Consider the following 23,463-nt stretch of genomic DNA (forward strand, 5'->3'; position numbering starts at 1 on the left):
ACCGTAAGGTCTGAATCTTTAGACAAGTTACCGCCTAACCAAGTCAGTTACTTCATTCACCAGCACCAATTTACAGGGCAGTGCAAAATAGAGTAAAAGCGAGATAATGAGAGCTGACTTGCTAATGTTGCCTTCTAAGCATAATTGTCTACATTTACATTTTAGTCATTTAGCAGACGCTCTTATCCAGAGCGACTTACAGTTAGTGAGTACATTATAATTTTTTTGAATAGTTTTTTTTTTTTGTGTATTTTTTTTATACTGGCCCCCCGTGGGAATCGAACCCACAACCCTGGCGTTGCAAACGCCATGATCTACCAACTGAGCTACCTCCCTGCCAGCCATTCCCTCCCCTACCCTGGACGACGCTGAGCCAATTGTGCGCCGCCCCATGGGTCTCCCGGTCGCGGCCGGCTACGACAGAGCCTGGATTCGAACCAGGATCTCTAGTGGCACAGCTAGCACTGCGATGCAGTGCCTTAGACCACTGCGCCACTCGGGGAGGTTAACCATTGTTAGCAACAGAGACTTGCTACTTCAGTAAGGTTAGCTAGACGTGCACATAATTAGTTAGCTCATCTATACTATAACTATGATCACCCAGATTGAAGGATAACCGTTTGACAACAAGCTCGATTCATGATTACAGACATCATTATTCTCTCTGCTGCTCTGGCTGACAACATAGCCGCACATCTGTCTCTCTCTCTCTGGCAACACTAATCGGTCAGATACAGTAGGTAGCTAATTGCTCATCCAACACCAATTAGGGTACAATGTATTTCATCAACTTTCTTCTCATCAACTAGGCAGTAGTCTAACATAGCCCTGATGTATTCATGTTTGTGTTTTACAACCCTTTTCCTGATGATCTAGCAAGATTTCCAAGCAAGGTGGCTATATTTATTGGCTTTATCATTTTTTTATTTTTTATTTTAAGTTAGATTAATATCTACAACATTGATAGATTGCTAATTTCCCTGTAAATAAATGAATCAAAGTTTGTTGAAGTAGCCAATCCAATGCAAAAGGAATAGCTATAGGTATATTTAACATGTTATCAACTAGACAAGGGGTGGTCTCATCACAAATTGTTATAACTTTATATGCGATTAGGTAAATTATGCTGAACGTGTACAATTTGGTAGCTTCTAAACGGTGCAAGCTTGCACAGCTTATTAGGCAAACGTTTCAACCAGTTTAGTTGACATTGCAAAAATCTACTAGCCACTAGCAAGTGTGTAGCATTGGATAACAAGAGCCTATTTCTCAGAAAATCTGACTCCAGCATAAAATGTCAGAAAACATTACACTGCTGAGAAAATGTGGTAGTTACACTTGTTAGTTTTGTCTAAATCGCTAACAAGGAACTAGCTAGATAACGCTACGCACATACTGTAGCTAGTTAGCTATATTATTCTAACCCTATTATTATGTTAAATCTCTGTGGTGTATCTGATGATTCCATTTGATAGATTGTAGTTAGCTAGATAACTTGGTCGACAATAAAGCTGCAGCTATAACTTTATATGCGATTAGGTAAATTATGCTGAACGTGTACAATTTGGTAGCTTCTAAACGGTGAATAGCAAACTTGCACAGCTTATTAGGCAAACGTTTCAACCAGTTTAGTTGACATTGCAAAAATCTACTAGCCACTAGCAAGTGTGTAGCATTGGATAGCAAGAGCCTATTTCTCAGAAAATCTGACTCCAGCATAAAACGTCAGAAAACATTACACTGCTGAGAAAATGTGGTAGTTACACTTGTTAGTTTTGTCTAAATAGCTAACAAGTACCTAGCTAGGTAACGCTACGCACAAACTGTAGCTAGTTAGCTATATTATTCTAACCCTAGATAGCTAACAAAAGTTAGCTATGTCTAGCTAGTTAACGTTAGCTACCGAGACTGCAACCGAATCCATGTTTGCTTTGACTCGCCCACACATAATCATTCCTTTGCAACCGTATGACCATCCCTTTTGGTTTGTTATCAAGATTGCGCGTGCGGATTAGGATTTTATTTTTCCGTTTCAATGGCCTACATCGGCCTATTAGCTTGCTAACTGGACCTCGGACTCGCCTGAGGAAGCGTAACCCCAACCCGACGCCTATGAGCGGATACAAGGCAAAAGAATAGAAGAAAACACATATCCGTGCATTCCACAACGTCTAGCCAGTTTCACTGAATATAAACAACACCCGTGTAGCCGATCGGAATTGTTTTGTTATTGTGCTCCTAAATATATATTGTACAATCATATTTACCTCTGGATGTGTTGATAAAAAGAAATGGTTGCAAGGGGGTTGGATCCGTGTCTCTAGCTCCCTCTCCGTTCTATCGCTCGAACAGCTCCTCCGAGTAATAATATAACAACAATAATCCGGTTCGGGAGGGTTCGTTCTTCCTTCTCACTGCAAACATCTATGCTTGGAGAGGGGCAAACATTCCCATAACCAGTCCTTGCACCGGTTTCTCCCCAACCCCGGCAGAAGATGAGTGTAAATTCCAACTGGTTTCGAAAAACAATCAAATGTGAAAAACAGAAAGGCTATTGACGCGGTGATAAAAGGGATCCACTCAGACTCTCCTCCTTCTCTTGCAGAACAAAATGCCGACCGGAAGAACTGCTGCAGGAATAACTCCCTCCACCGGCGCCAAACCAACTAGCAGGAGCAACCATAGCCAGCAACCCAGTTACTTCCGCCGCTTTCTGCATTGCTACGATACCATCCATTCCACACAGCTACTGTAAATGTTTTGGAGGTCGAGGTCATCCGTGAGTATGCAACCAGCTAAACCAATTTAAGCAGTAAATAAAATAAGATAACTAGCATAATGATAATTCAAATACATACATATTAGTTGTGTATGAATTACATTATTAACTGTAAAACTTTTTTGTGGGGCTGACATGAAAACCTATCAGTGCTTGGATCAACAACCATCAACAAGAACTCTCCCTTTCACTCACAACCATCAACAAGAACTCTCCCTTTCATTCACTCACTCACTCACACTCACACTCACACTCACACTCACACACACACACACACACACACACACTTTATAGAACAGTTACTTTATGGAGGTTCTCTAAGAAATAGAAGCATGATGACCACTATTGTAGCAGAGAATTCCAGATATGTTGGTGTTGTCTCCTGCTGCATGCACCCACTTTACATTTACATTTACATTTTAGTCATTTAGCAAACGCTCTTATCCAGAGCGACTTACAGTTAGTGAGTGCATACATTTTCACTTCCACACTTTACTTTTGATTGACAGGTAGTTCAAGTAAGACCGAACACTGCATTCTACCTATGATAAATAATTAACAATAAGCAAGTTAATAAAATAAGCATAACATTGATGGAAATTGGGAAAATGGCAAAGGAGTCAACAGACATGAATGTATCAGGGTATTATGTGCCCAAACAACAACAGCTCTTGGTCTCCCTCTTGTGGAAGAAAGCGAAAGTGCGCGAACTGACGTAATTGACTGAACAGGTCTGATTTCAGAAAATCAATAAACAAATAAATACTTTTACTCTCTGTCTTACCTTTATTTGCTATCTTCCTCTCGCTTGGCATCCCATCAACATGGATGGGCCTGTGTATACAAGTAGATAGAGTCGAGAGCTGGCAAAAATGTATCCCAGTAAGATCGTTATTAGCTAACGCGTTAGCTAGCAAGCAAGTAGAGAACAGACTTTTCTTTTTTCCCACAACATTTAACAAATGGACATTATAAATACCATTTGAAAGCACGTACCAAAATTCATTAATAATTTACCCGCAAAACAATTTTACAACCAGATACAGATAGCTAGCTAACTAGTTTTAAACGTTTTAGGTGCTAGCTAGCTAGCTAGCCTTGCCAGTAGCCACTGTTTGATTGTTGTCCCCCGCGATAATACATGAATGGAAGGACGTTGTTGAAAAAGTCGCGCGCTTGGATTTTCGGTCGAGTCACATGACATAATTCTCGTCTCCTACCAAAGTGTCAACAATAGCATCTACTGCGGCTTCGCCTCTTCCTCTGGTTTCAACTATATGCCATATCAAAACACAATTTGAAATATGGTAAATATGGATGTTTCATGTAAGTATGGATGATTTTACCAGATTTTACCTTCTACATGTGCTTTGTCAACCAGAGTATCGGCCAGAGTTGGGTCAACATTTGAATTAAATGCTAGCTATGATAAAGTCTACATACCGGTAGATAAGTAACTATGTAGATGGCTGCCCTGCTCCTTTATTTCTGTTTACCTACACCTTTGACAAGAAAACATCAATGTTGAATTTGATCTCATATTTATTGTGACATGGCTATCACCGATTCATACCCATTGACTTGAAATAGCCTACAGTACCATTACGTTGTTTCCGCAAAGGTGCATTATAAGAATGAAAAACACAGGGACGCTAGTGGTTTCCCCCAAAGTTATAACCACAGATGAAAGGGAGAAGTTTGCGTTAAGTGCTGCTCAAGTCTCACCACAAGATGGCAGCAAACGTCCACGAACGATTCAGCCTGCTCTCCCCAGAACAGCTTCATAATGAGAATAAAGAGGGGGCTATCTCCTTTCTCTTTCAAACTCAACTTTATTTAGCCAGGAAAGTCACATTGATATAAATAATCTACTTTTTTTCTTACATCCATCAAAAATCTTCTTTGATCTTTTTACATACCTATGCTACTGTAGATTATTCAGTGTATGATCCTCATTACATTACTAGTACATAACAATATATTACATTTGCCTTTTAAAGCCACAGTCTGTACATCTCCAGTCATTTCAACTAATTAAATATAGCCCTTGATTTAGAAGAATATGACTCGTAGCTTGTACCATAATGAGATTAGTAGTACCACTGTCTTTATTACCTCATCATAACCAATTAAAATCAAGACCTAGGCCTGTACTCCATTATTATGGTTGTGTTGTCACATGAGACAATAGATTGTGTGCTGTGTAAGATCATATCCACAGTATTATAATTGATATAACAAACGTTATGTAACTGTTTATTACTGTATGTGTGTCAAGGATCACTTGCACCTGTACACAGCCCATCTGAAATTAGCCCACCCAACTACCTCATCCCTATATTGTTATTTATTTTGCTATTTTGCACCCCAGTATCTCTATTTGTACATAATCTCTTGCACATCTAGCATTCCAGTGTTAATACTATTGTAATTATTTTGCACTATAGCCTATTTATTGCCTTACCTCCATAACTTGCTACATTTGCACACACTGTATATATATTTTCTGTTGTATTTTTGACTTTATGTTTTTTACCCCATATGTAACTCTGTGTTGTTTTTATCGCACTGCTTTGCTTTATCTTGGCCAGGTCGCAGTTGTAAATGAGAACTTGTTCTCAACTGGCTTACCTGGTTAAATAAAGGTTAAATAAAAAATAAATAAAAAAAGGAATACAAATAACCCAAATCAAACCCTGATTCCTTTAAAACATTTATTCAAAATTGTATTCACCAAAGACAAATCTGCCAGTCTATTTATTTCATTTTCACCACAAATGTTGCATTTACAGAAAGTGAACCACAATATCTGAAAACATAAAGGGAAAAAAAATAAAAGAAAATCACAGTTTCTATTTGAGTTAGTTCACACATGCTGTTATTTATCACAAACGGTGTTCCTTGATTTAACTTTCCAAGGCATTGGAGTGGCATTTCAGCCATGAAAATGAATATCTTTCAACATTTAGATTAAAGAAAACATAGTCAAGTAAACAATTATCAAGTTAACTATATTCTATAGTTAATTTACACATATATTTTCATACAATCTCTCTACAAAGTCAAACAAATCTTATACAACTGCTATGTTAACAGAATTACATACTAAATAGTGAAGGATATTTCAAAGACTAATTTGTCTTAGGGCCGGTTACAAAATAGTGAATATACTGTAAGGTGATAACAATGGGATTGTTGGATACATCTCATATACATTTTAACAATATTGTCAGCATCACAAATTGTATCAATCAAAATAAAGTAAAAAGAAAATTGGAGTTGGCATATTGACGGCATTAACAAAGGGGAAAACATTTATATCAATCCTCAAGTGTTGTGTATATTTTATTTAAATTACTCTTAATTTAACCCACAATAGGAAGTTGTTTGATTTTCCACAGAAGCCACTTACACTACATGGCCAAAAGTATGTGGACACTTGCTTGTCGAACACCTCATTCCAAAATCATGGCCATTAATATGGAGTTGGTCCCCCCTTTGCTGCTATGGGAAGGCTTTCCACTAGATGTTGGAACATTGCTGCGGGGACTTGCTTCCATTCAGCCACAAGAGCATTAGTGAGGTCGGGCACTGATGTTGGGCGATTAGGCCTGGCTCGCAGTCAGTGTTCCAATTCATCCCAAAGGTGTTTGATGGGGTTGAGGTCAGGGCTCTGTGCAAGCCAGTCAAGTTCTTCCACACTGATCTCAACAAACCATTTCTGTTTGGACATCGCTTTGTGCACGGGGGCATTTTCATGCTGAAACAGGAAAGGGCCTTCCCCAAACTGTTGCCACAAAGTTGGAAGGACAGAATCGTCTAGAATGTCATTGTATGCTATACCGTTAAGATTTCCCTTCACTGGAACCATGAAAAACAGCCCCAGACCATTATTCCTCCTCCACCAAACTTTATAGTTGGCACTATGCATTCAGGCAGGTAGCGTTCTCCAGGCAGGTAGCGTTCTCCAAACCCAGATTCGTCTGTCGGACTGCCAGATGGTGACGCGTGATTCATCAATCTGGAGAACACATTTCCACTGCTCCAGAGGCCAATGACGGCGAGCTTTACACCACTCCAGCCGACGCTTGGCATTGCGCATGAAGCTCCCGACAAACAGTTCTTGTGCTGACAAACAGTTATTGTGCTGACGTTGCTTCCAGAGGCAGTTTGGAACTTGGTTTTGAGTGTTGCAACCGAGACGATTTTTACATGCTAAGCGCTTCAGCACTCGCTGGTCCCATTCTGTGAGCTTGTGTGGCCTACCACTTCGCGGCTGAGCCGTTGTTGCTCCTAGACATTTCCACTTCACAATAACAGAACTTACAGTTGACGGGGCAGCTCTAGCAGGACAGAAATTTGATGAACTCACTTGTTGGAAAGGTGGCATCCTATGATGGTGCCACATTGAAAGTCACTGAGCTCTTCAGTAAGGCCATTCTACTGCCAAATTTTGTCTATGGAAATTGCATGGGTGTATGCTCGATTTTAAACACCTGTCAGCAACGGGTGTGGCTGAAATAACCGAATCCACTCATTTGAAGGGTTACCACATACTTTTGGCCATGTAGTGTATATTAGGGCCTAATTTTATTAGAATCAAATGAAATATGTTCTCTGTTGCATTTTGTGAAGGATATCGATTGCCCAGTCATTCAAACATATGTTGTCCTTCCATCTTTTTACGACATTCCTTTCTGACATCAACGCCCTCATCAACTTCCTCCTTACTTATACCATTATACCATGTACTTATTCTAGGCCAAGATGACTTAACTCAACACAAAAATAGCCAGAAAATCCACAAAACAGGAAGCCTATCTATCTTGTAGAGCGGCAGCAGATGTAAGCAATTTGATTGGGCCACCTCAGGGAGAGAAATAAAAATAATAATAAGTAAAAGTGACTTTATGAATGACAAAAGAACAAAGGAAAGGAAATATGGCACAGTGGCAATAACCGGAAAAATATGACAAAGAATAAAAACAAAACTGAACCAAAACGTGTGTGTGTGTGTGTGTGTGTGTGTGTGTGTGAGCATTGAGCTACATCTTGGTTTCAGTGCCCGGACGTTTGGCGTTCTCGTAGTCGTTTTCCTGAGAGATGAGCTGGTATGGTTTCTTCCTCTCCTCTAGCACAGCGTTCCCCATCTCCACATCCTTGGCCTGCAGCTCGTGTCGAGATAGGAACTCCACAATGCCTGCCCCAATGGAGTCGCCCAAGACATTCGTCGTGGTACGCAGCCGGTCACTACAACCCAGGAATAAGGTAAGAAGAAAAAGGTTAACCAGGGGGAGGGAGTCATATACAGTGGAAGGAGAGGAGAGACAGAGGTAGAGTGGGTGACGGGACATTCATTTAGAAAATAAAACACAATTTCCTCTGGGACGTTTGGTAATGTTAAATGAAACAGTCAACAATGGGTGAACAACTCAAAACATTCACCTATTTTCTGCTTTTGATGAAAGATAAAATAAACTCTTTAGAGTTCTCATCAAAATAATGGAGATGGGAAATAGGCCACAGTGCTATCAGCAGGGATATTTCCCATCTACTGTTAAAGAGTAGTCAGAACACTCCCTATAGGCTATCTCATATTCTAATCACTGTGAGAAACATCCATGTTTTCATTAAATGAAGCTTTGACTCTGTCTGCACATTCCGTCCATCCTAGTTTAAGGAGAGTGGGATTTTTTATCACTACCCAATTAGCTGTGTAATTTCTGTGAAGGGGATTCTAATTGAAATGATTAATTTGGGCAACCTAATTACGTTTCTATGTTAAAACTCATTGCAAAAAAATATGTAATTCAAAAAAAAAAGTGGATCAAGACCCTAGGGATAGTAGTTAAAGGGATAGTTCACCCAAATTACTAAATTACATATTGGTTTCCTTACCCTGTAAGCAGTATACGGACAAGGTATGACAGGATTCCATGCTTTGGTTTAGTTTCCATGGCACTGTTTCCAAATGCTAACGTTTTAGCATTTGTGGCACAAATCCCATTCAAGTCATTGGACCGATATTAGCATTTTTCACACATCATGTTCAAATAATCTATAAGTGACTTTGTTGAGCTTCACAATCAATTGTAGATACTTTTGGACTTTTGAAATGCTAATATCAGTTCCATGACTTGAATAGGATTTGTGCCACAATGCTAAAATATTAGCATTTGTAAACATTGACAGGGAAGCTAAACCAATGCATGGATTGCTGTCATACCTTGTCCATAAACTGCTTACAGGGTAAGGAAACCAATATGTCATTTTGTAATTTGGGTGAACTAGTGTCACTAGGGTTGTAGTTGATGAAAAGTTGTACCTTTTAAATTGAGAGATAAATGGTTTTTGTTTCAGTTCCAGTCATTAGACCAATTTTACTTCACAAAAAGTAGTATGTGGATTTGCACCATAATAGCCTAATCATTAAGAAAATATAGGTAATTTATTCTAATATCTCAATCTGAAAATGGGAAAAATTACTCACAGGAACCAATCAACAGCAATGATGAGGGTGATGTCATCAGTGGGAAGTCCGACAGAGGTCAGCACAATCACCATGGTGACCAGTCCAGCCTGTGGGATCCCAGCAGCTCCAATACTTGCCGCAGTGGCTGTGATGCTGTTTGATAACAGAAAATTATATGTTTTACACTCTTATCTTGATAAATCATGTAATTTAGTTGTAAACATATCAACACCCTTTGATTCTGTAAACATAAACCTTAGCTTATAAACCTTAGATTCTCATTCTCACCTGATTGTGATGATCTGACCTATGTTCATCTCCATGTTGTTAACCTGGGCTATGAAGATGGCTGCCAGAGCCTCGTATAATGCTGTTCCATCCATGTTGATGGTGGCGCCCACCGGTAACACAAACCGTGTGATGCGCTTATCCACCTTGTTGTTCTCCTCCAGACACTTGAAGGTGATGGGCAGGGTTGCTGAGCTGAGATAAAGATGGAGAGAAACAGATAGTGTTTGAGTTTGATTGGTTGTTGTTGTTGTTTTGTACAAGATCTATGAAATCTATTATACGTATTCGCCATATAAACTTTAAGTACAGTCCATTCGGAAAGTATTCAGACCCCTTGACTTTTTCCACATTTTGTTACTTTACAGCCTTATTCTTAAATGGATTAAATAGTTTTTTCCCCTCATCAATCTACACATAATATCCCATAATGACAAAGTAAAAACAGGCTTTTAGAAATTTTTGCTAATGTATAAACATTTTAAAACTTAAATATTACATTTACATAAGTATTCATACCCTTTACTCAGTACTTTGTTGAAGCACCTTTGGCAGCGATTACAGCCTTGACTCTTCTTGGGTATGACGCTACAAGCTTGGCACACCTGTATTCTTCTCTGCAGATCCTCTCAAGCTCTGTCAGGTTGGATGGGAAGCATCTCTGCACAGCTATTTTCAGGTCTCTCCAGAGATGTTCGATTTGGTTCAAGTTCGGGCTCTGGCTGGGCCACTCAAGGACATTCAGAGACTTGTCCCAAAGCCACTCCTGCGTTGTCTTGGCTGTGTGCTTAGGGTCGTTGTCCTGTTGGAACGTGAACCTTTGCCCCAGTCTGAGGTCCTGAGCGCTCTGGAGCAGGTTTTCATCAAGGATCTTTCTGTACTTTGTTCCATTCATCTTTCCCTCGATTCTGACTAGCCTCCCAGCCACTGCCGCTGAAAAACATCCCCACAGCATGAAGCTGCCACCACCATGCTTCACCGTAGGGATGGTGCCAGGTTTCCTCCAGACGTGACGCTTGGCATTCAGGCCAATGAGTTCAATCTTGGTTTCATCAGACCAGAGAATCTTGTTTCTCATGGTCTGAGAGTCCTTTAGGTGCCTTTTGGCAAACTCCAAGTGGGCTGTCATGTGCCTTTTAATGAGGAGTGGTTTCCGTCTGGCCACACTACCATCAAGGCCTGATTGGTGGAGTGCTGCAGAGATTGTTGTCCTTCTGGAAGGTTCTCCCATCTCTATAGAGGAACTCTGGAGCTCTGTCAGAGTGACCATGGGGTTCATAGTCACCTCCCTGACCAAGGCCCTTCTCCCCCGATTGCACAGTTTGGCCGGGCGGCCAGCTCTAGGAAGAGTCTTGGTGGTTCCAAACTTCTTCCATTTAAGAACGATGTAGGCCACTGTGTTCTTGGGGACCTTCAATGCTGCAGAAATGTTTTGGTACCCTTCCCCAGATCTGTGCCTCAACACAATCCTGTTTCGGAACTCTACGGACAATTCCTTCGACCTCATGGCTTGGTTTTTGCTCTGACATGCACTGTCAACTGTGGGACATTATATAGACAGGTGTGTGCCTTTCCAAATCATGTCCAATCAATTGAATTTACCACAGGTGGACTCAAGTTGTAGAAACATCTCAAGGATGATCAATGAAAACAGGATGCACCTGAGCTCAATTTCGAGTCTCATAGTAAAGGGTCTGAATACTTATGTAAATAAGGTATTTCAAAAAATCTGTTTTCGCTTTGTCATTATGGGGTATTGTGTGTAGATTGATGAGGAAAAACATTTATTTAATCAATTTTAGAATAAGGCTGTAATGTAACAAAATGTGGGAAAAGGGAAGGGGTCTGAATACTTTCCGAATGCACTGTAATTCTACTAATGGGGATGGTGATGCCTCATAGGCAGGGCCAGGAGTTTTTCTTAACCACATAATCTGAGCAGGAACCTCTCCTGGCCCTACTACTTTGATTTGATTTGAGTCAGGGCCAAGCGAGGCGAGGCTACAGTGTCGGTAGTCAGAGTAGGCCAGGGAGAATAGCAGCAGTGTTCGGGGAACCTACCTGGAGGAGGTTCCCAGGGCTGTGATGAGGGCCTCCACCAGCCCCATGATGAAGATGAAGGGGTTCAGCCGTGTGATGGCGAAGTACAGGCCTGGGAGGATGATGAAAGCGTGGATGGACAGGCCTATGATCACCGTGATGGTGTACATGGCCAGCTGACCACCCATCTCAGTGATGTCATCCATCTCCACGATCTTCCCCGAGATGAGGAACAGGATACCGATTGGGGCATACCTGTAGAGCAGAAGGAGGAGAAAGCGTTATGCCAGGGAAGGATATGATCACAGTTCAAATGGCCCTACATTCTCAGGATCTTACTTATTTTTCTGTGTAATAGGCCTGAATAGGAAAATGATTAGTGAAACCATCAGTGCCTTCTGAGACTGCAAGCACGGGCTATGAAATTGCCTTTATTCATAAGCAAAACTTGATTTATATCTGTCAAATATCTGACTGGGAATATTTAGATTTAATTGGCACAGTGAACATGTCACTGGTTTTGATTGCAAAGCCTTGTCATTCAGCTGTGGAACCACTTAGCATCAGGAAGTTATGTCCTGAGGCGGTTCTGTGTTGGCCAATTATTAGGTTGTGCTCATGCAATTATCTCAGTAGACCTAAATACCTATATCAGATCTCACCTGTATAGAGTTACCAGATAATTCATAGCAATGCCTCAAGCAAGAGGCTAAATGAAGCCATTTGATTGAATTGAGAAGGAGAGATAAACATAGTACTTCTCCAACTCTGCAGGGAATCCATAGACTTAGCTTTCCAAAGCATAGATGGAAAGATTTTTCTGTTAATCTTTCCATCTATGCTTTGGAAAGCTAAGTCTCTGCATGGGGTTCACATATATACTCACCTAATGAAGATGGCGATTATTGGAACATCATCATCATCACACACACACAAACACACACATCATCTTTATAAACACCCACACACAAACACACACCAAATACTCACCACATGATAATGGCGACCAGCCTCATGATGGCCTCATTGAGACTGTCGAAGAACTCCCTGAGGGGCTGGCCCTGCTCCTTCATGTTGCCGATGATGAGGCCGAAGCACATGGAGAAGACCACCAGCCCTAGGGCGTTGACCCCGTTCACCATGCCCGGGATGGGGATCACCTCCTCCCTGGTGATCTGCTCGGTCAGGTTGGTCAGGTTGAAGACGGAGTCGTTCACTGTCATCGTCACATGAACGATTCGCTTCCCGTATTTGGTTTTGAACTGGAGGGAAAGAGCCGGTTACGTAAGTGATGGGTTAACATTGTCTTGTTAAAGTGATGATGGCATGACATCTCCTTTAGTGAAAATGGTACTGAAATATTGTATTTTGTAATGTTTACTTTATAATCATTCAGCCATCTATTCAGTGGAGCTCATAAAAAGCCAAGCTGATAGATAAGGTATTGAGGGATTGTAGTCAGACGTGTGCCATTTCGATAGACTAGAGAACAAAAAGTCTAACGGCGCCTGCTCCACTCATCTCAACCTCATGAATTAAACAATAGCCCTCTGTATGGCTGGAGTAGTATTCTGTAAGGTCCAGCTGGCTCACTGACGACCCTGTCTGGACCACAAAGCGTTTAGCCCCCCGTAGACATGGTCTTCCATTACTTATATCGTCCTGCCCCAGCGGCCTCTATATCTCAGTTTCCTGCCCCACCATGCTACTAAGAAGTAAAGAAGGAAGTTGGTCCTTTTTTCTCTTCCGATGGTGATAATGTTTTATTTACACATGGCAGCAGAAGTAATATTTTGTCATTTGTCCCTAGTGGTCAGAATATTTATTCCAGTGTAAGTCAATGTCCCACCTCAGTCCTGGGTTTCTACGTCTCTTAGGGTGATGATTTATCACTGCTCAGAAATGCCAAAAGCAGCAAGTTTCCTCTGGAAATTTCAATAATTTATCCACGAGCACTACTTATCCTTCAATACCATCATTATTTCAATACAAGCATTTCCTTTGTCAGAATTTATATGTCAGACCATTTTTCCTATCTGCTTATTGAATGTTTAATTTAGTAACAAAGTCATTAGATGCTTTACCTGCTGTGTGCATGCCTGGATCATGTTTGGTGGAAACATGTTTCTGAAATAAAAGAGCATGATCATCACAATCAATGAACACTCCAATATTGAGGCAGGAGTACAATGGCAGAAAACAATGCATCTTTCCACCACTAAACCCCTGACCCTCCTCCTACAGTAGCATGCAGCTACCTGATAAGATCCAGGAAGGCGTCGGCAGGGCTGATGTCCTCTATCTTCGACTGTTTCATGAACTCATCCCTCGATCCTTTCCCAGGGTGGATGATGAGCACCACGATGATGCCTATGATGACAGCGATAATGGTGGTGGTCATGTAATACACCAAAGCTCGCATACCCATCTTTCCTGAAGCCTTACTGTCCAGCGCTGCCATGCCTGGTTGGGAGAGACAGGGGAGATGTTGTTTAGAAGAACAGTATTATCCCATTGTGCAACATTTCTAACATTTCTTCAAAGAAGTGGCATGAAAACACTTGAAATAGCAATAGCTTGTAGCCATATTAGCCTGCGTTCTGGCTAGCTCCTGAAGCTATGCTGATGTGTTGGATGTTGTTGTAGCCTGAAGGCCAGAAGGGTGAGTCCTTGCTCTGGTCAAGGACAACCCAATGCCTGAAGGCAGAGACAGGAACATTGTGAGAACTGAGGGGCCACAGAAGTGTAGAAAAGTGTCTAAGCTGTAACACAGACAAGTGTTGGCCGTTATTGGAATAGCAGGGTTCTCAGATATCTCATCATCAGACAATGGGAGAAGCTGAGGTTGGACTCAGTGAACTGGGACTATCAGGTGTAAAAGCAAGAGACTAGTAGATGACCTCAGTGTGAACCAGTCTACTGCCCTGGCAGGCAGTCAACTCTCCTTCCCAGAGATTATGGAGACCTATTATGGAGCCCTTTCAAGGAGCGGTACACTAATCCAGATGCTTATAAGAAATCCTGCTATGCCCTCAGACAAACCGTCAAACAGGCAAAGCGTCAATATAGGACTAAGATTGAATCCTACTACACCGGCTCTGACGCTCGTCGGATGTGGCAGGGCTTGCAAACTATTACAGACTACAAAGGGAAACCCAGCCGCGAGCTGCCCAGTAACGCGAGCCTACCAATTGGTAGAGCATGGCGCTTGTAAGGCCAGGGTAGTGGGTTCGATCCCCGGGACCACCCATACGTAAAAATGAATGCACACATGACTGTAAGTCGCTTTGGATAAAAGCGTCTGCTAAATGGCATATTATTATTTTATTATTATTATAAATGCCTTTATGCTCGCTTTGAGGCAAGCAAAACTGAAGCATGCATGAGAGCACCAGCTGTTCCGGACGACTGTGTGATCACGCTCGCCGTAGCCGATGTGAGCAAGACCTTTAAACAGGTCAACATTCACAAGGCCGCAGGGCCAGACGGATTACCAGCAAGTATCTTCACTGACATTTTCAACCTCTCCCTGACCGAGTCTGTAATACCTACATGTTTCAAGCAGACAACCATAGTTCCTGTGCCCAAGAAAGTGAAGGTAACCTGCCTAAATAACTACCATCCTGTAGCACTCACGTCGGTAGCCATGAAGTGCTTTGAAAGGCTGGTCATGGCTCACATTAACACCATCATCCCGGAAACCCTAGACCCACTCCAATTCGCATACCGCCCGACAGATCCACAGATGACGCTATCTCAATCGCACTCCACACTGCCCTTTCCCACCTGGACAAAAGGAACACCTATGTGAGAATGCTGTTCATTGACTACAGCTCAGCATTCAACATCATAGTGCCCACAAAGCTCATCACTAAGCTAAGGACCCTGGGACTAAACACCTCCCTCTGCAACTGGATCCTGGACTTTCTGACTGGCCGCCCCCAGGTGGTAAGGATAGGCAACAACACATCTGCCACGCTGATCCTCAACACGGGGGGCCCCTCCTGTACTCCCTGTTCACCCACGACTGTGTGGCCAAGCACGACTCCAACACCATCATTAAGTTTGCTGACGACATAACAGTGGTAGGCCTGATCACCGACAACGATGAGACAGCATATAGGGAGGAGGTCAGAGACCTGGCAGTGTGGTGGCAGGACAACAACCTCCCTCAATGTGAACAAGACAAAGGAGCTGATTGTGGACTACAGGAAAAGGAGGGCCGAACACACCCCCATTCACATTGACGGGGCTGTAGTGGAGCGGGTCAAGTGTTTCAAGTTCCTTGGTGTCCACATCACCAACAAACTATCATGGTCCAAACACACCAAGAAAGTCGTGAAGAGGGCACGACAACGCCTTTTGCCGCCTCAGGAGCATGAAAAGATTTGACATGGGTCCCCAGATCCTCAAAAAGTTATACAGCTGCACCATCGAGAGCATCCTGACCGGTTGCATCACCACCTGGTATGGCAACTGCTCGGCATCCGACCGTAAGGCGCTACAGAGGGTTGTGCGTACAGCCCAGTACATCACTGGGGCCAAACTTCCTACCATCCTGGACCTCTATACTAGGCGGTGTCAGAGAAAGGCCCAAAAAATGGTCAAAGACTCCAGTCACCCAAGTCATAGACTGTTTTCTCTGGAGCATCAAGTCTAGGTCCAAAAGGCTACTTAACAGCTTCTACCCCCAAGCCATAAGACTGCTGAACAATTAATCAAATGGCCACCTGGACTATTTGCATTGACACCCCACCCATCCCCCTCCATTTGTTTTTACACTGCTGCTACTCGCTGTTTATTACCTATGCATAGTCACTTTACCCATACCTAGATGTACAAATTACCTCGACTAACCTGTACCCCCGCACATTGACTCGGTACTGGTACCCCCTGTATATAGCCTCATTATTGTTATTTTATTGTGTTACATTTATTTTATTTTATTAAATGTTTTACTTTAGTTTATTTAGTAAATATTTTCTTTACTCTATTTTCTTAAAACTGCATTGTTGGTTAAGGGCTTGTAAGTAAGCATTTCACGGTAAGGTTGCATTTCACCTGTTGTATTCGGCGCATGTGAATTTTTTTGTTGTTGATTTGATTTCATATTTATCATCTCTCATGATTGTAGACCAGATATTAGCTGACCTGCTGGAGGATGCAGCCTAATACAAAGAGTCAACGGGTGTGCAGATTAATGGGCTGCCTGACAGTCATCTGACAGAAGTCCTAGTGCGATTGCAAACCAGGCTAGTAGCAAAACATACAGGCGGGTGAAATATTGATGTTCTCCATCTGAAATTGGATAATGATTATGGTTAGCTTCTGCTAACTGACATCTCTCTCAATCTTACAAAAAGGTCAAGGGGAAGACAGACGGACAACGAGCCATTATAGAGAAAGACCTCAACCTAACAAAGTGTTGCAATAAAGTTACATTTGGATTTTCCAAGGTGTCAGGGGCCGTTCTGGTGTGTTATCCCCATTCAGTGGGCTGATGGAGTAAGCATTTTGTTTGTGTAAGCGAGATGTATGTGCTCTTTTAATCCTGTTGGGGGCACTGCCATTAGACAAAACCCTTTCACCCTCTTTCAGCTTCCACCCTCCTTCATCACGCCTCCCTCTCCCACAATCACCCCTGCTCCACTGTGCCTCTGCCGCTCTCTCTGTCTGTCTGTCTGTCTCTCTCTCTCTCTCTCTCTCTCTCTCGCTCTCTCACTCGCTCTCTCTTCCCTCCATCCTCTCTCTCAGAGTCTGGGAAACTTGTCCACTTGCCATGCGCCACTTGCCATGCGCCCATAACAACATTGCATCTCCACATCGCCATGGAAACTGCAAACAAGCCTGTGTGACCACTTTCACAGGACTAAAGAAATGACTCACGTGGGTTATTTTCAAGGGTTACTACAAAGAGGGAGTATTAAACAAAACTGTACCCCACACATACTTCTCCTTTTCTGCCTTTCTCTCCACAGTTCTACTTCTCCAAGGCAAAAAAAAAAAAATGTGTTTTTAGGGTGTTTCAAGTGAGATCAAATAAAATTATGCTTAATAAACATTCACAAATTAGGTTAGTGTAACCTCTACGGGATCGGTGTCCCGTATACGGGACGGTTGAGCAAACGTGATTAGCATGACTGTTGTAACTAACAGCAAACCTTCCAGGACATAGACATGTCTTATATGGGCAGAAAGCTTAAATTATTGTTAATCTAACTGCACTGTCCAATTTACAGTAGCTATTACAGTGAAAAAATACCATGCTATTGTTTGAGGAGAGTGCACAACAACAAAAAACGTATCACGGAAACTGGTTTGATACATTCACCTCTGAAGGTAAATAATGTACTTACATTCAGTAATCTTGCTCTGATTTGTCATCCTAAGGGTCCCAGAGATAAAATGTGGCATAGTTTTGTTTGATTAAATCCATTTTTATATTCAAATGTAGGAACTGGGTTCTACAGTTTGAAGCCCTGCTGTCTCTGGCTCCACACCCACCTCACCCGGCCATCTAGATGTGTATAAGCTAATGATCCATCATGTATGACATTCCTGGGAGTGTGTGAACTTATATTTTGTATTACCATATCATTTTTGTATGTTCTCTATAGTTATGTACTTGAAAATGTATCAATTGACCAATTCGGCACATTTGGGCAGACTTGATACAAAATAGTCCAGTATTGCAACGCTTCACTGGATCAATCTGAAACTTTGCACACACACTGCTGCCATCTATTGGCCAAAATCTAAATTGCGCCTAAACTGCAATATTATATTGTGGCCTTTCTCTTGCATTTCAAAGATGATGGAAAAAATAAAAAATAGAAAACGCATGTTTCTTTGTTTGTATGATCTTTTACCAGATCTAATGTGTTATATTCTCCTACATTAATTTCACATTTCCACAAACTTCAGTGTTTCCTTTCAAATGGTATCAAGAATATGCATATCCTTGCTTCAGATCCTGAGCTACAGGCAGTTAGATTTGGGTATGTCATTTTAGGCGAAAATTGAAAAAAAAAGGGTCAGATCCTTAAGAGTTTAAAAAGAGGTTAGTTTAAAAAGAAAATGAGATACAGTACAGATCAGCTCAGTCTTTGAGAAATGTCTAGAGCTTGCTGCTCCCGGTCTAGTTTCAAGATCAGAGTAAATCCCTCAGTGTGAGCATAGTGATGTCATGCATACTGCACATCATACCAAGCTGGGTGGGTCATATGGATCCTAACCTTGCAGAGGACTCAGGGAGATAATAGATGAAATAGTTACATGTCCGCTTGTGTACCTGGGCAGTGGGCCTCTTTTCTGGGCCATAACCCCTTACCCCACCACCCTCCAAACCACTTATGGTATTGTGGTGCTGGGTGGTCATGGAATTCCACGAAACAATACAGCTATAAAGGAAGAGGCAGAGGGGCACTTTGTGTGCTTTTATCCGTGTGAAGCGAAGCAGGAGGAAGAGGTGCAAGGGGGTACCATCCCAAAGCTACCCTCTCAGACCCACAGGGAGTGGGCTTTCTTCTGAAAGCTACCCCATCCCTCCGTCTCTCCTCCCTCATTTTAATAGCAAAGAAGCACAATGAAGTGACTGTCCCCATGCCAGAAACTAGAGACCAAAGGGAATCTGGAGAAAAATGGTGGCAAGAAAAAAGTATGAAAAAAAGACAATAAAAACAAATGTATGCACTCACTAACTGTAAGTCACTCTGGATAAGAGCGTCTGCTAAATGACTAAAATGTAAAATGTAAATGTAAGACATTTCACATGGATCAAGCACAAGTTACAGTACCTGTAAAGTTGTGCCTCAAGCTCCTTTGGCATTCCCCCTTTGTCATTGGGTATTCACACCTGTCTTTACAGGTGTGAATTAAACACCACTAAATCTAACCTTCCTCTTTATCATATGTCTCTATTTGCTTCTGGCGGTGGGCATCAGTAAAGTGACTTGGTGTACCTGTGATGAGACTGGACACCAGCAGGGGAAGCACCAGCATCTGCAGCATCCTCATCAGCAGCTCTCCAGGGAAAGAGAAGTACTTCACCTCTCGGTAGGTCATTTTATAGGGACGCAGTGCAAAGCCAAGGATTATACCTGAAGAATAAGAAGGGATGATTAGTGTACTTGAAACATGAACATGCAACTGCATATAAAGCAAATGACAATGAGAGGGTCTGTGTCTCGCAGTCACATCTAGAATGAGGTTTGTAGGTGAGTCCTTCCTGTGGGATTGGGATTACAATAAGAGAGCATGGATTTCAAAGTGTGTGTGTGTTTGCGTGAGTATGTTGGCCCATTTCTGTGTACTGTGTATGTAGACCTATGTACACTCCCCTACGTATTTATTTGGACAGTGAAGCTAAAACTTTTAATTTGGCTCTATACTCCAGCATTTCTACATTAATGTTGATGCTACCGTGATTACGGATAATCATGAATGAACCGTGAATAATGATGAGTGAGAAAGTTATAGATGCACAAAGATCATGTGCCCAAAACATGGGGCATTTCTGGGGGGGTATGAGCTTTGTTCCTTTGTAACTTTCTCACTCATCATAATTCACTATTCATTCATGATTATCCATAATCGTGGTAGTATCCACATTGATGTAGAAGTGTTCAGAAACATCTTCTATTCTTATTTAAAATAAAAAATGACTCCAAAATGACACAATACATTATTCATCATTCAGTTCCTATTGGGCAAACATATATAATCCGAAACACAAACAAAACAAACTGCAAATGCATCCAACAAGTGTGTAGAGCCACAAGCTTGTTGTAGTAATTACGTGCTACTTTAATACACTATAAGTGCATTTATCCAAATACTTATGGAAAAAAAATGAACAAAAGCTGACATTCAGTACGGTCGCCTCATATGAAACATTTGATCTCAAATCCAAAATGGTGGAGTATAGAGCCAAATGTAAAAATGTTAGCTTCACTGTCTAAATAAATAGGGAGGGGAGTGTGTGTGAGTGTACTGGGGTGAGGCATTGATGGGGTGTGTGTTCACTCACCTACAACGACGGCCGCTACAGTAAAGAGCACAAAGGCGTTCTTCTTGAGGAAGGCCTGGACATCTTCCTTAGAGATGTCCTCCACTTTCCTCTTGGCCTTCATGGTCCTTATGTGGATGCCCTCCCGGAGCCGCTGCATCCTAGTGTGGGAATCCGAAGCCGGGGGGGTGTCCCCATTACTTTTGGTCATGACTGCAGACAGGACTTGGGGTGATTCACACACCTTTTAGACACCCAGAGAACCTGAACCAATGGGTCTGACCAGCCCTTGCTCCAGTGATAGCTACTGGAGAAGAGATTAAATGACACAGGACAAGACACATGCAGTTGAAATGACACATGCAGACGTTCACATTGACATTGCAATGCAATTGATAAGATAAGAGAAAGAAGAATAGCTTATTTTTCTTATAGCAAATCCTTACCATATGGTGTTTAGTCAAAATAACAAACAATGTACATTAATGGATCTTTTCATGATAAAATAGTCACACAGTCTTGAGAAGAGAGCATACTATTTTAGTCTAAGACAAAAGCCAGCATTTTTCACCCATGATGAATCCATCCATGACAAGCATCAAAGCCCCTGAACACAGGAAGCATGGAACCCTGCAGGTGCAGATCTGCATCCCTAATACACCCTGGCAACTCATCAGTCTATCCTGGAGAATATTTATTCATAAAAACACTTGATTAGAAAAAACGTATAATGGAATAACAAAAACAATCAACTGCGCTTTCTTTAAAAAAACACATTACCCTTAGAGGTGATTTGTTCCAGCCCTCATGCATTAAAGAGATGCACTGCATACTCAACCAAAAGCACCTTACACAATACAACTATGTACCTGTCATTGGAAAGGCATACTTTTTCAATCAATTGTTTGGTTGAAAATGCCAGTTGGCAACACTCTGAACAAACTGCACATTTTGCTACAAAGATTTTGTTTGCATTTTAATGAATGTAAAAGATGTGGACATGAAAATCTGAACAAACGGATGAGACCTTTCATGCATGGCCACATCAACAGTATGGACCCCTGGCATACAGCTAAAACACCACAAGAGCCACACAGACCTGCTAATTCCCTTGGACAACAACACCAACAACTCTCTCCTCCTGATTCCTCAAAAGTAGCAAAGCAAAACACTGACCTTTCACCAGTGTAGATATTCCCTTATTAGACAAACTCCTCTTCCTGATGGGTTATCCTCAGCCTGATGACAGGTCAGGCAGGCAGAGAGCAACAGTGGTAGAGGCAGAGGAGAGATAGAGACTGGGAGATGGAGTAAGATAGACATGCACATAGAGAATGGGAGGTGTACATATGTTCTCTGAAGACAACTGTGGCAATCCCTCATACTCCCATTCTCTGAAGAGGGAGGAGACTTTCAAACTCAGAAAGAGAGAGAGATGGGAAGATAGAGGGAAGTAGAGGCAGTGGGAGGAGATTTTCTTTTTAAAATTACTTTTACACTGATTCAGTTGACACACAATATCTCTTTACAATTTGGGGGATGTTATTTCCCTCATTCATTCCAATGGAAGAGTGCCCTGGGTGATGCAGAAATGAGTACGAGTAGACAGTAGGATATGCTGTATGCAACATGAAACCCAATAGGGTTCTACCTGGAACCAAAAATAGTTATCCTATGGGGACAGCCAAATTACCCTTTTGGAACCCTTTTTTTCTCCTCTCCTCCCAGCTCTCTTCCTTTCTTCCCTCCTCCCCATCCTCTCCTCTATCCTCTTCCCCTCTCTGTCGGGCTATTCATCCCTCACTGGAAGGCTTCAGAAACAGATAAAGCCTGTGGACCCGTAGACAAGATCTGCTCGAGGTGTTAGGGCTCTCTTCCTCTGCTTCAGTGTAACCTCTCCCACAGTCCTGACAAATAGGAGCATTCATCACCAGCAGCAGTGGTTGCTGGCCAGGGAAGCCCTGGACTGGACTGTCAGTGCCTAGTGCCATAGGATCAGCATTCATTTCAAGATACTGTACTTTGAAGTATTGAAGTATCATTCGGAGTGTTTCCCAAAAAGAAGAGTGATGTGCGACAGCAGTGCACCATTTCAAATGTGCAGTAAATCTCTATGTCAAATATTGAGATCAATAGTAAAATCGCCTCTACAACACTCACCTGTGCAACTAGAGGCAGAAAAACTCTAGATCACCTTTACTCCACACACAGAGACGCATACAAAGCTCTCCCTCACCCTCTATTTGGAAAATCTGACCATAACTCTATCCTCCTGATTCTGGGTTACAAGCAAAAACTCAAACAGGAAGTACCAGTGACACGCTCAGTACGGAGCTGGTCCGATGAAGAGGATGCTAAGCTACAGGACGGTTTTGCTAGCACAGACTGGAATATGTTCCGGGATTCATCCGATGGCGTTGCAGAGTTTACCACATCAGTCACTGGCTTCATTAATTTACTGCAGGAGGCTAAATCAGGGTCACAGAGTGTTTCTTGGTAGTCTTAAACAAATTTACTTTGAAACAAAAGTATACACCTCACACACATGGTTATGGGCTTACAAAAAGAAGACACCTGTACCATGTCAGATATAGAGTTGAAATGTTACACTTTATATACATCACAGAAGACTGAAATATAACCAAACTTTTTCACATAAATACACCGGATTTTCTGCGTTTTTTAAATTTAAATTATGTTTATTAATTAAGAAATTATGAAAAATATTAATAACATTCCACCCATGAGGCCACTAGAGGGCCAGATGGATTACCAGGACGTGTACTCAGAGCATGTGCTGACCAGCTGGCAAGTGTCTTCACTGACATTTTCAACCTCTCCCTGACCCAGTCTGTAATACCTACATGTTTTAAGCAG

At 42.0% G+C, this 23,463-nt stretch overlaps 2 protein-coding genes and 1 long non-coding RNA gene across 10 annotated transcripts in view; 1 reads left to right on the forward strand and 2 right to left on the reverse strand.

The window, feature by feature from the left end:
* Positions 1-3,898, reverse strand: part of LOC121582180 (nipped-B-like protein) — a 48,008-nt gene extending 44,110 nt beyond the window's left edge. For 4 of the 6 annotated variants that reach the window (XM_045225197.1, XM_045225196.1, XM_045225194.1 and 1 more), the window contains exon 1: positions 3,564-3,898. In XM_045225197.1, coding sequence (XP_045081132.1) covers positions 3,564-3,594 — 31 coding nt within the window. In that variant the 5' untranslated portion in view covers positions 3,595-3,898. Of the gene's footprint in view, positions 1-2,267; positions 2,580-3,563 lie in introns of those variants that run through there. The other 2 variants (XM_045225193.1, XM_045225195.1) reach the window with 2 other exon arrangements.
* Positions 2,690-9,357, forward strand: LOC121582182. The gene is made up of 3 exons (XR_006003327.2): positions 2,690-2,779; positions 7,915-8,047; positions 9,272-9,357. It is a non-coding gene; the product is annotated as an uncharacterized LOC121582182 (long non-coding RNA).
* On the reverse strand, positions 7,296-21,959 carry LOC121582181 (excitatory amino acid transporter 1). Of its 3 annotated transcripts, none has more exons than XM_041897813.1 (10): positions 21,763-21,959; positions 20,608-20,747; positions 19,541-19,678; positions 13,838-14,042; positions 13,664-13,706; positions 12,570-12,841; positions 11,601-11,834; positions 9,540-9,734; positions 9,270-9,404; positions 7,296-8,029 (listed from the first exon to the last, which is right to left on the reverse strand). In XM_041897813.1, exons 2-10 carry the CDS (start codon positions 20,744-20,746, stop codon positions 7,825-7,827), a joined length of 1,566 nt encoding a protein of 521 aa, XP_041753747.1. In that variant the 5' UTR covers position 20,747; positions 21,763-21,959; the 3' UTR covers positions 7,296-7,824. The 3 variants fall into 3 exon arrangements, with proteins under 3 accessions (XP_041753747.1, XP_041753746.1, XP_041753745.1); XM_041897812.1 differs by having other exon boundaries at positions 20,608-20,890; XM_041897811.1 differs by having other exon boundaries at positions 20,608-20,893.
* Positions 21,960-23,463: the final 1,504 nt, after the last annotated feature.

The sequence above is a fragment of the Coregonus clupeaformis genome, chromosome 15 (genome assembly GCF_020615455.1).
Source record: "Coregonus clupeaformis isolate EN_2021a chromosome 15, ASM2061545v1, whole genome shotgun sequence".
Lineage (NCBI taxonomy): Eukaryota > Metazoa > Chordata > Actinopteri > Salmoniformes > Salmonidae > Coregonus > Coregonus clupeaformis.

Bases quoted from the DNA above. Each gene is read 5' to 3' on its own strand.
- LOC121582181 (XM_041897812.1), bottom strand. From the start codon at position 20,797: ATGACCAAAAGTAATGGGGACACCCCCCCGGCTTCGGATTCCCACACT. The intron at 12,842-13,663 runs GTAAAGCATCTA...CTTTCCCTCCAG, and splicing joins TCCAGGCATGCACACAGCAG to TTCAAAACCAAATACGGGAA. The intron at 8,030-9,269 runs GTGAGTAATTTT...CCTGGGTTGTAG, and splicing joins ATTGCTGTTGATTGGTTCCT to TGACCGGCTGCGTACCACGA.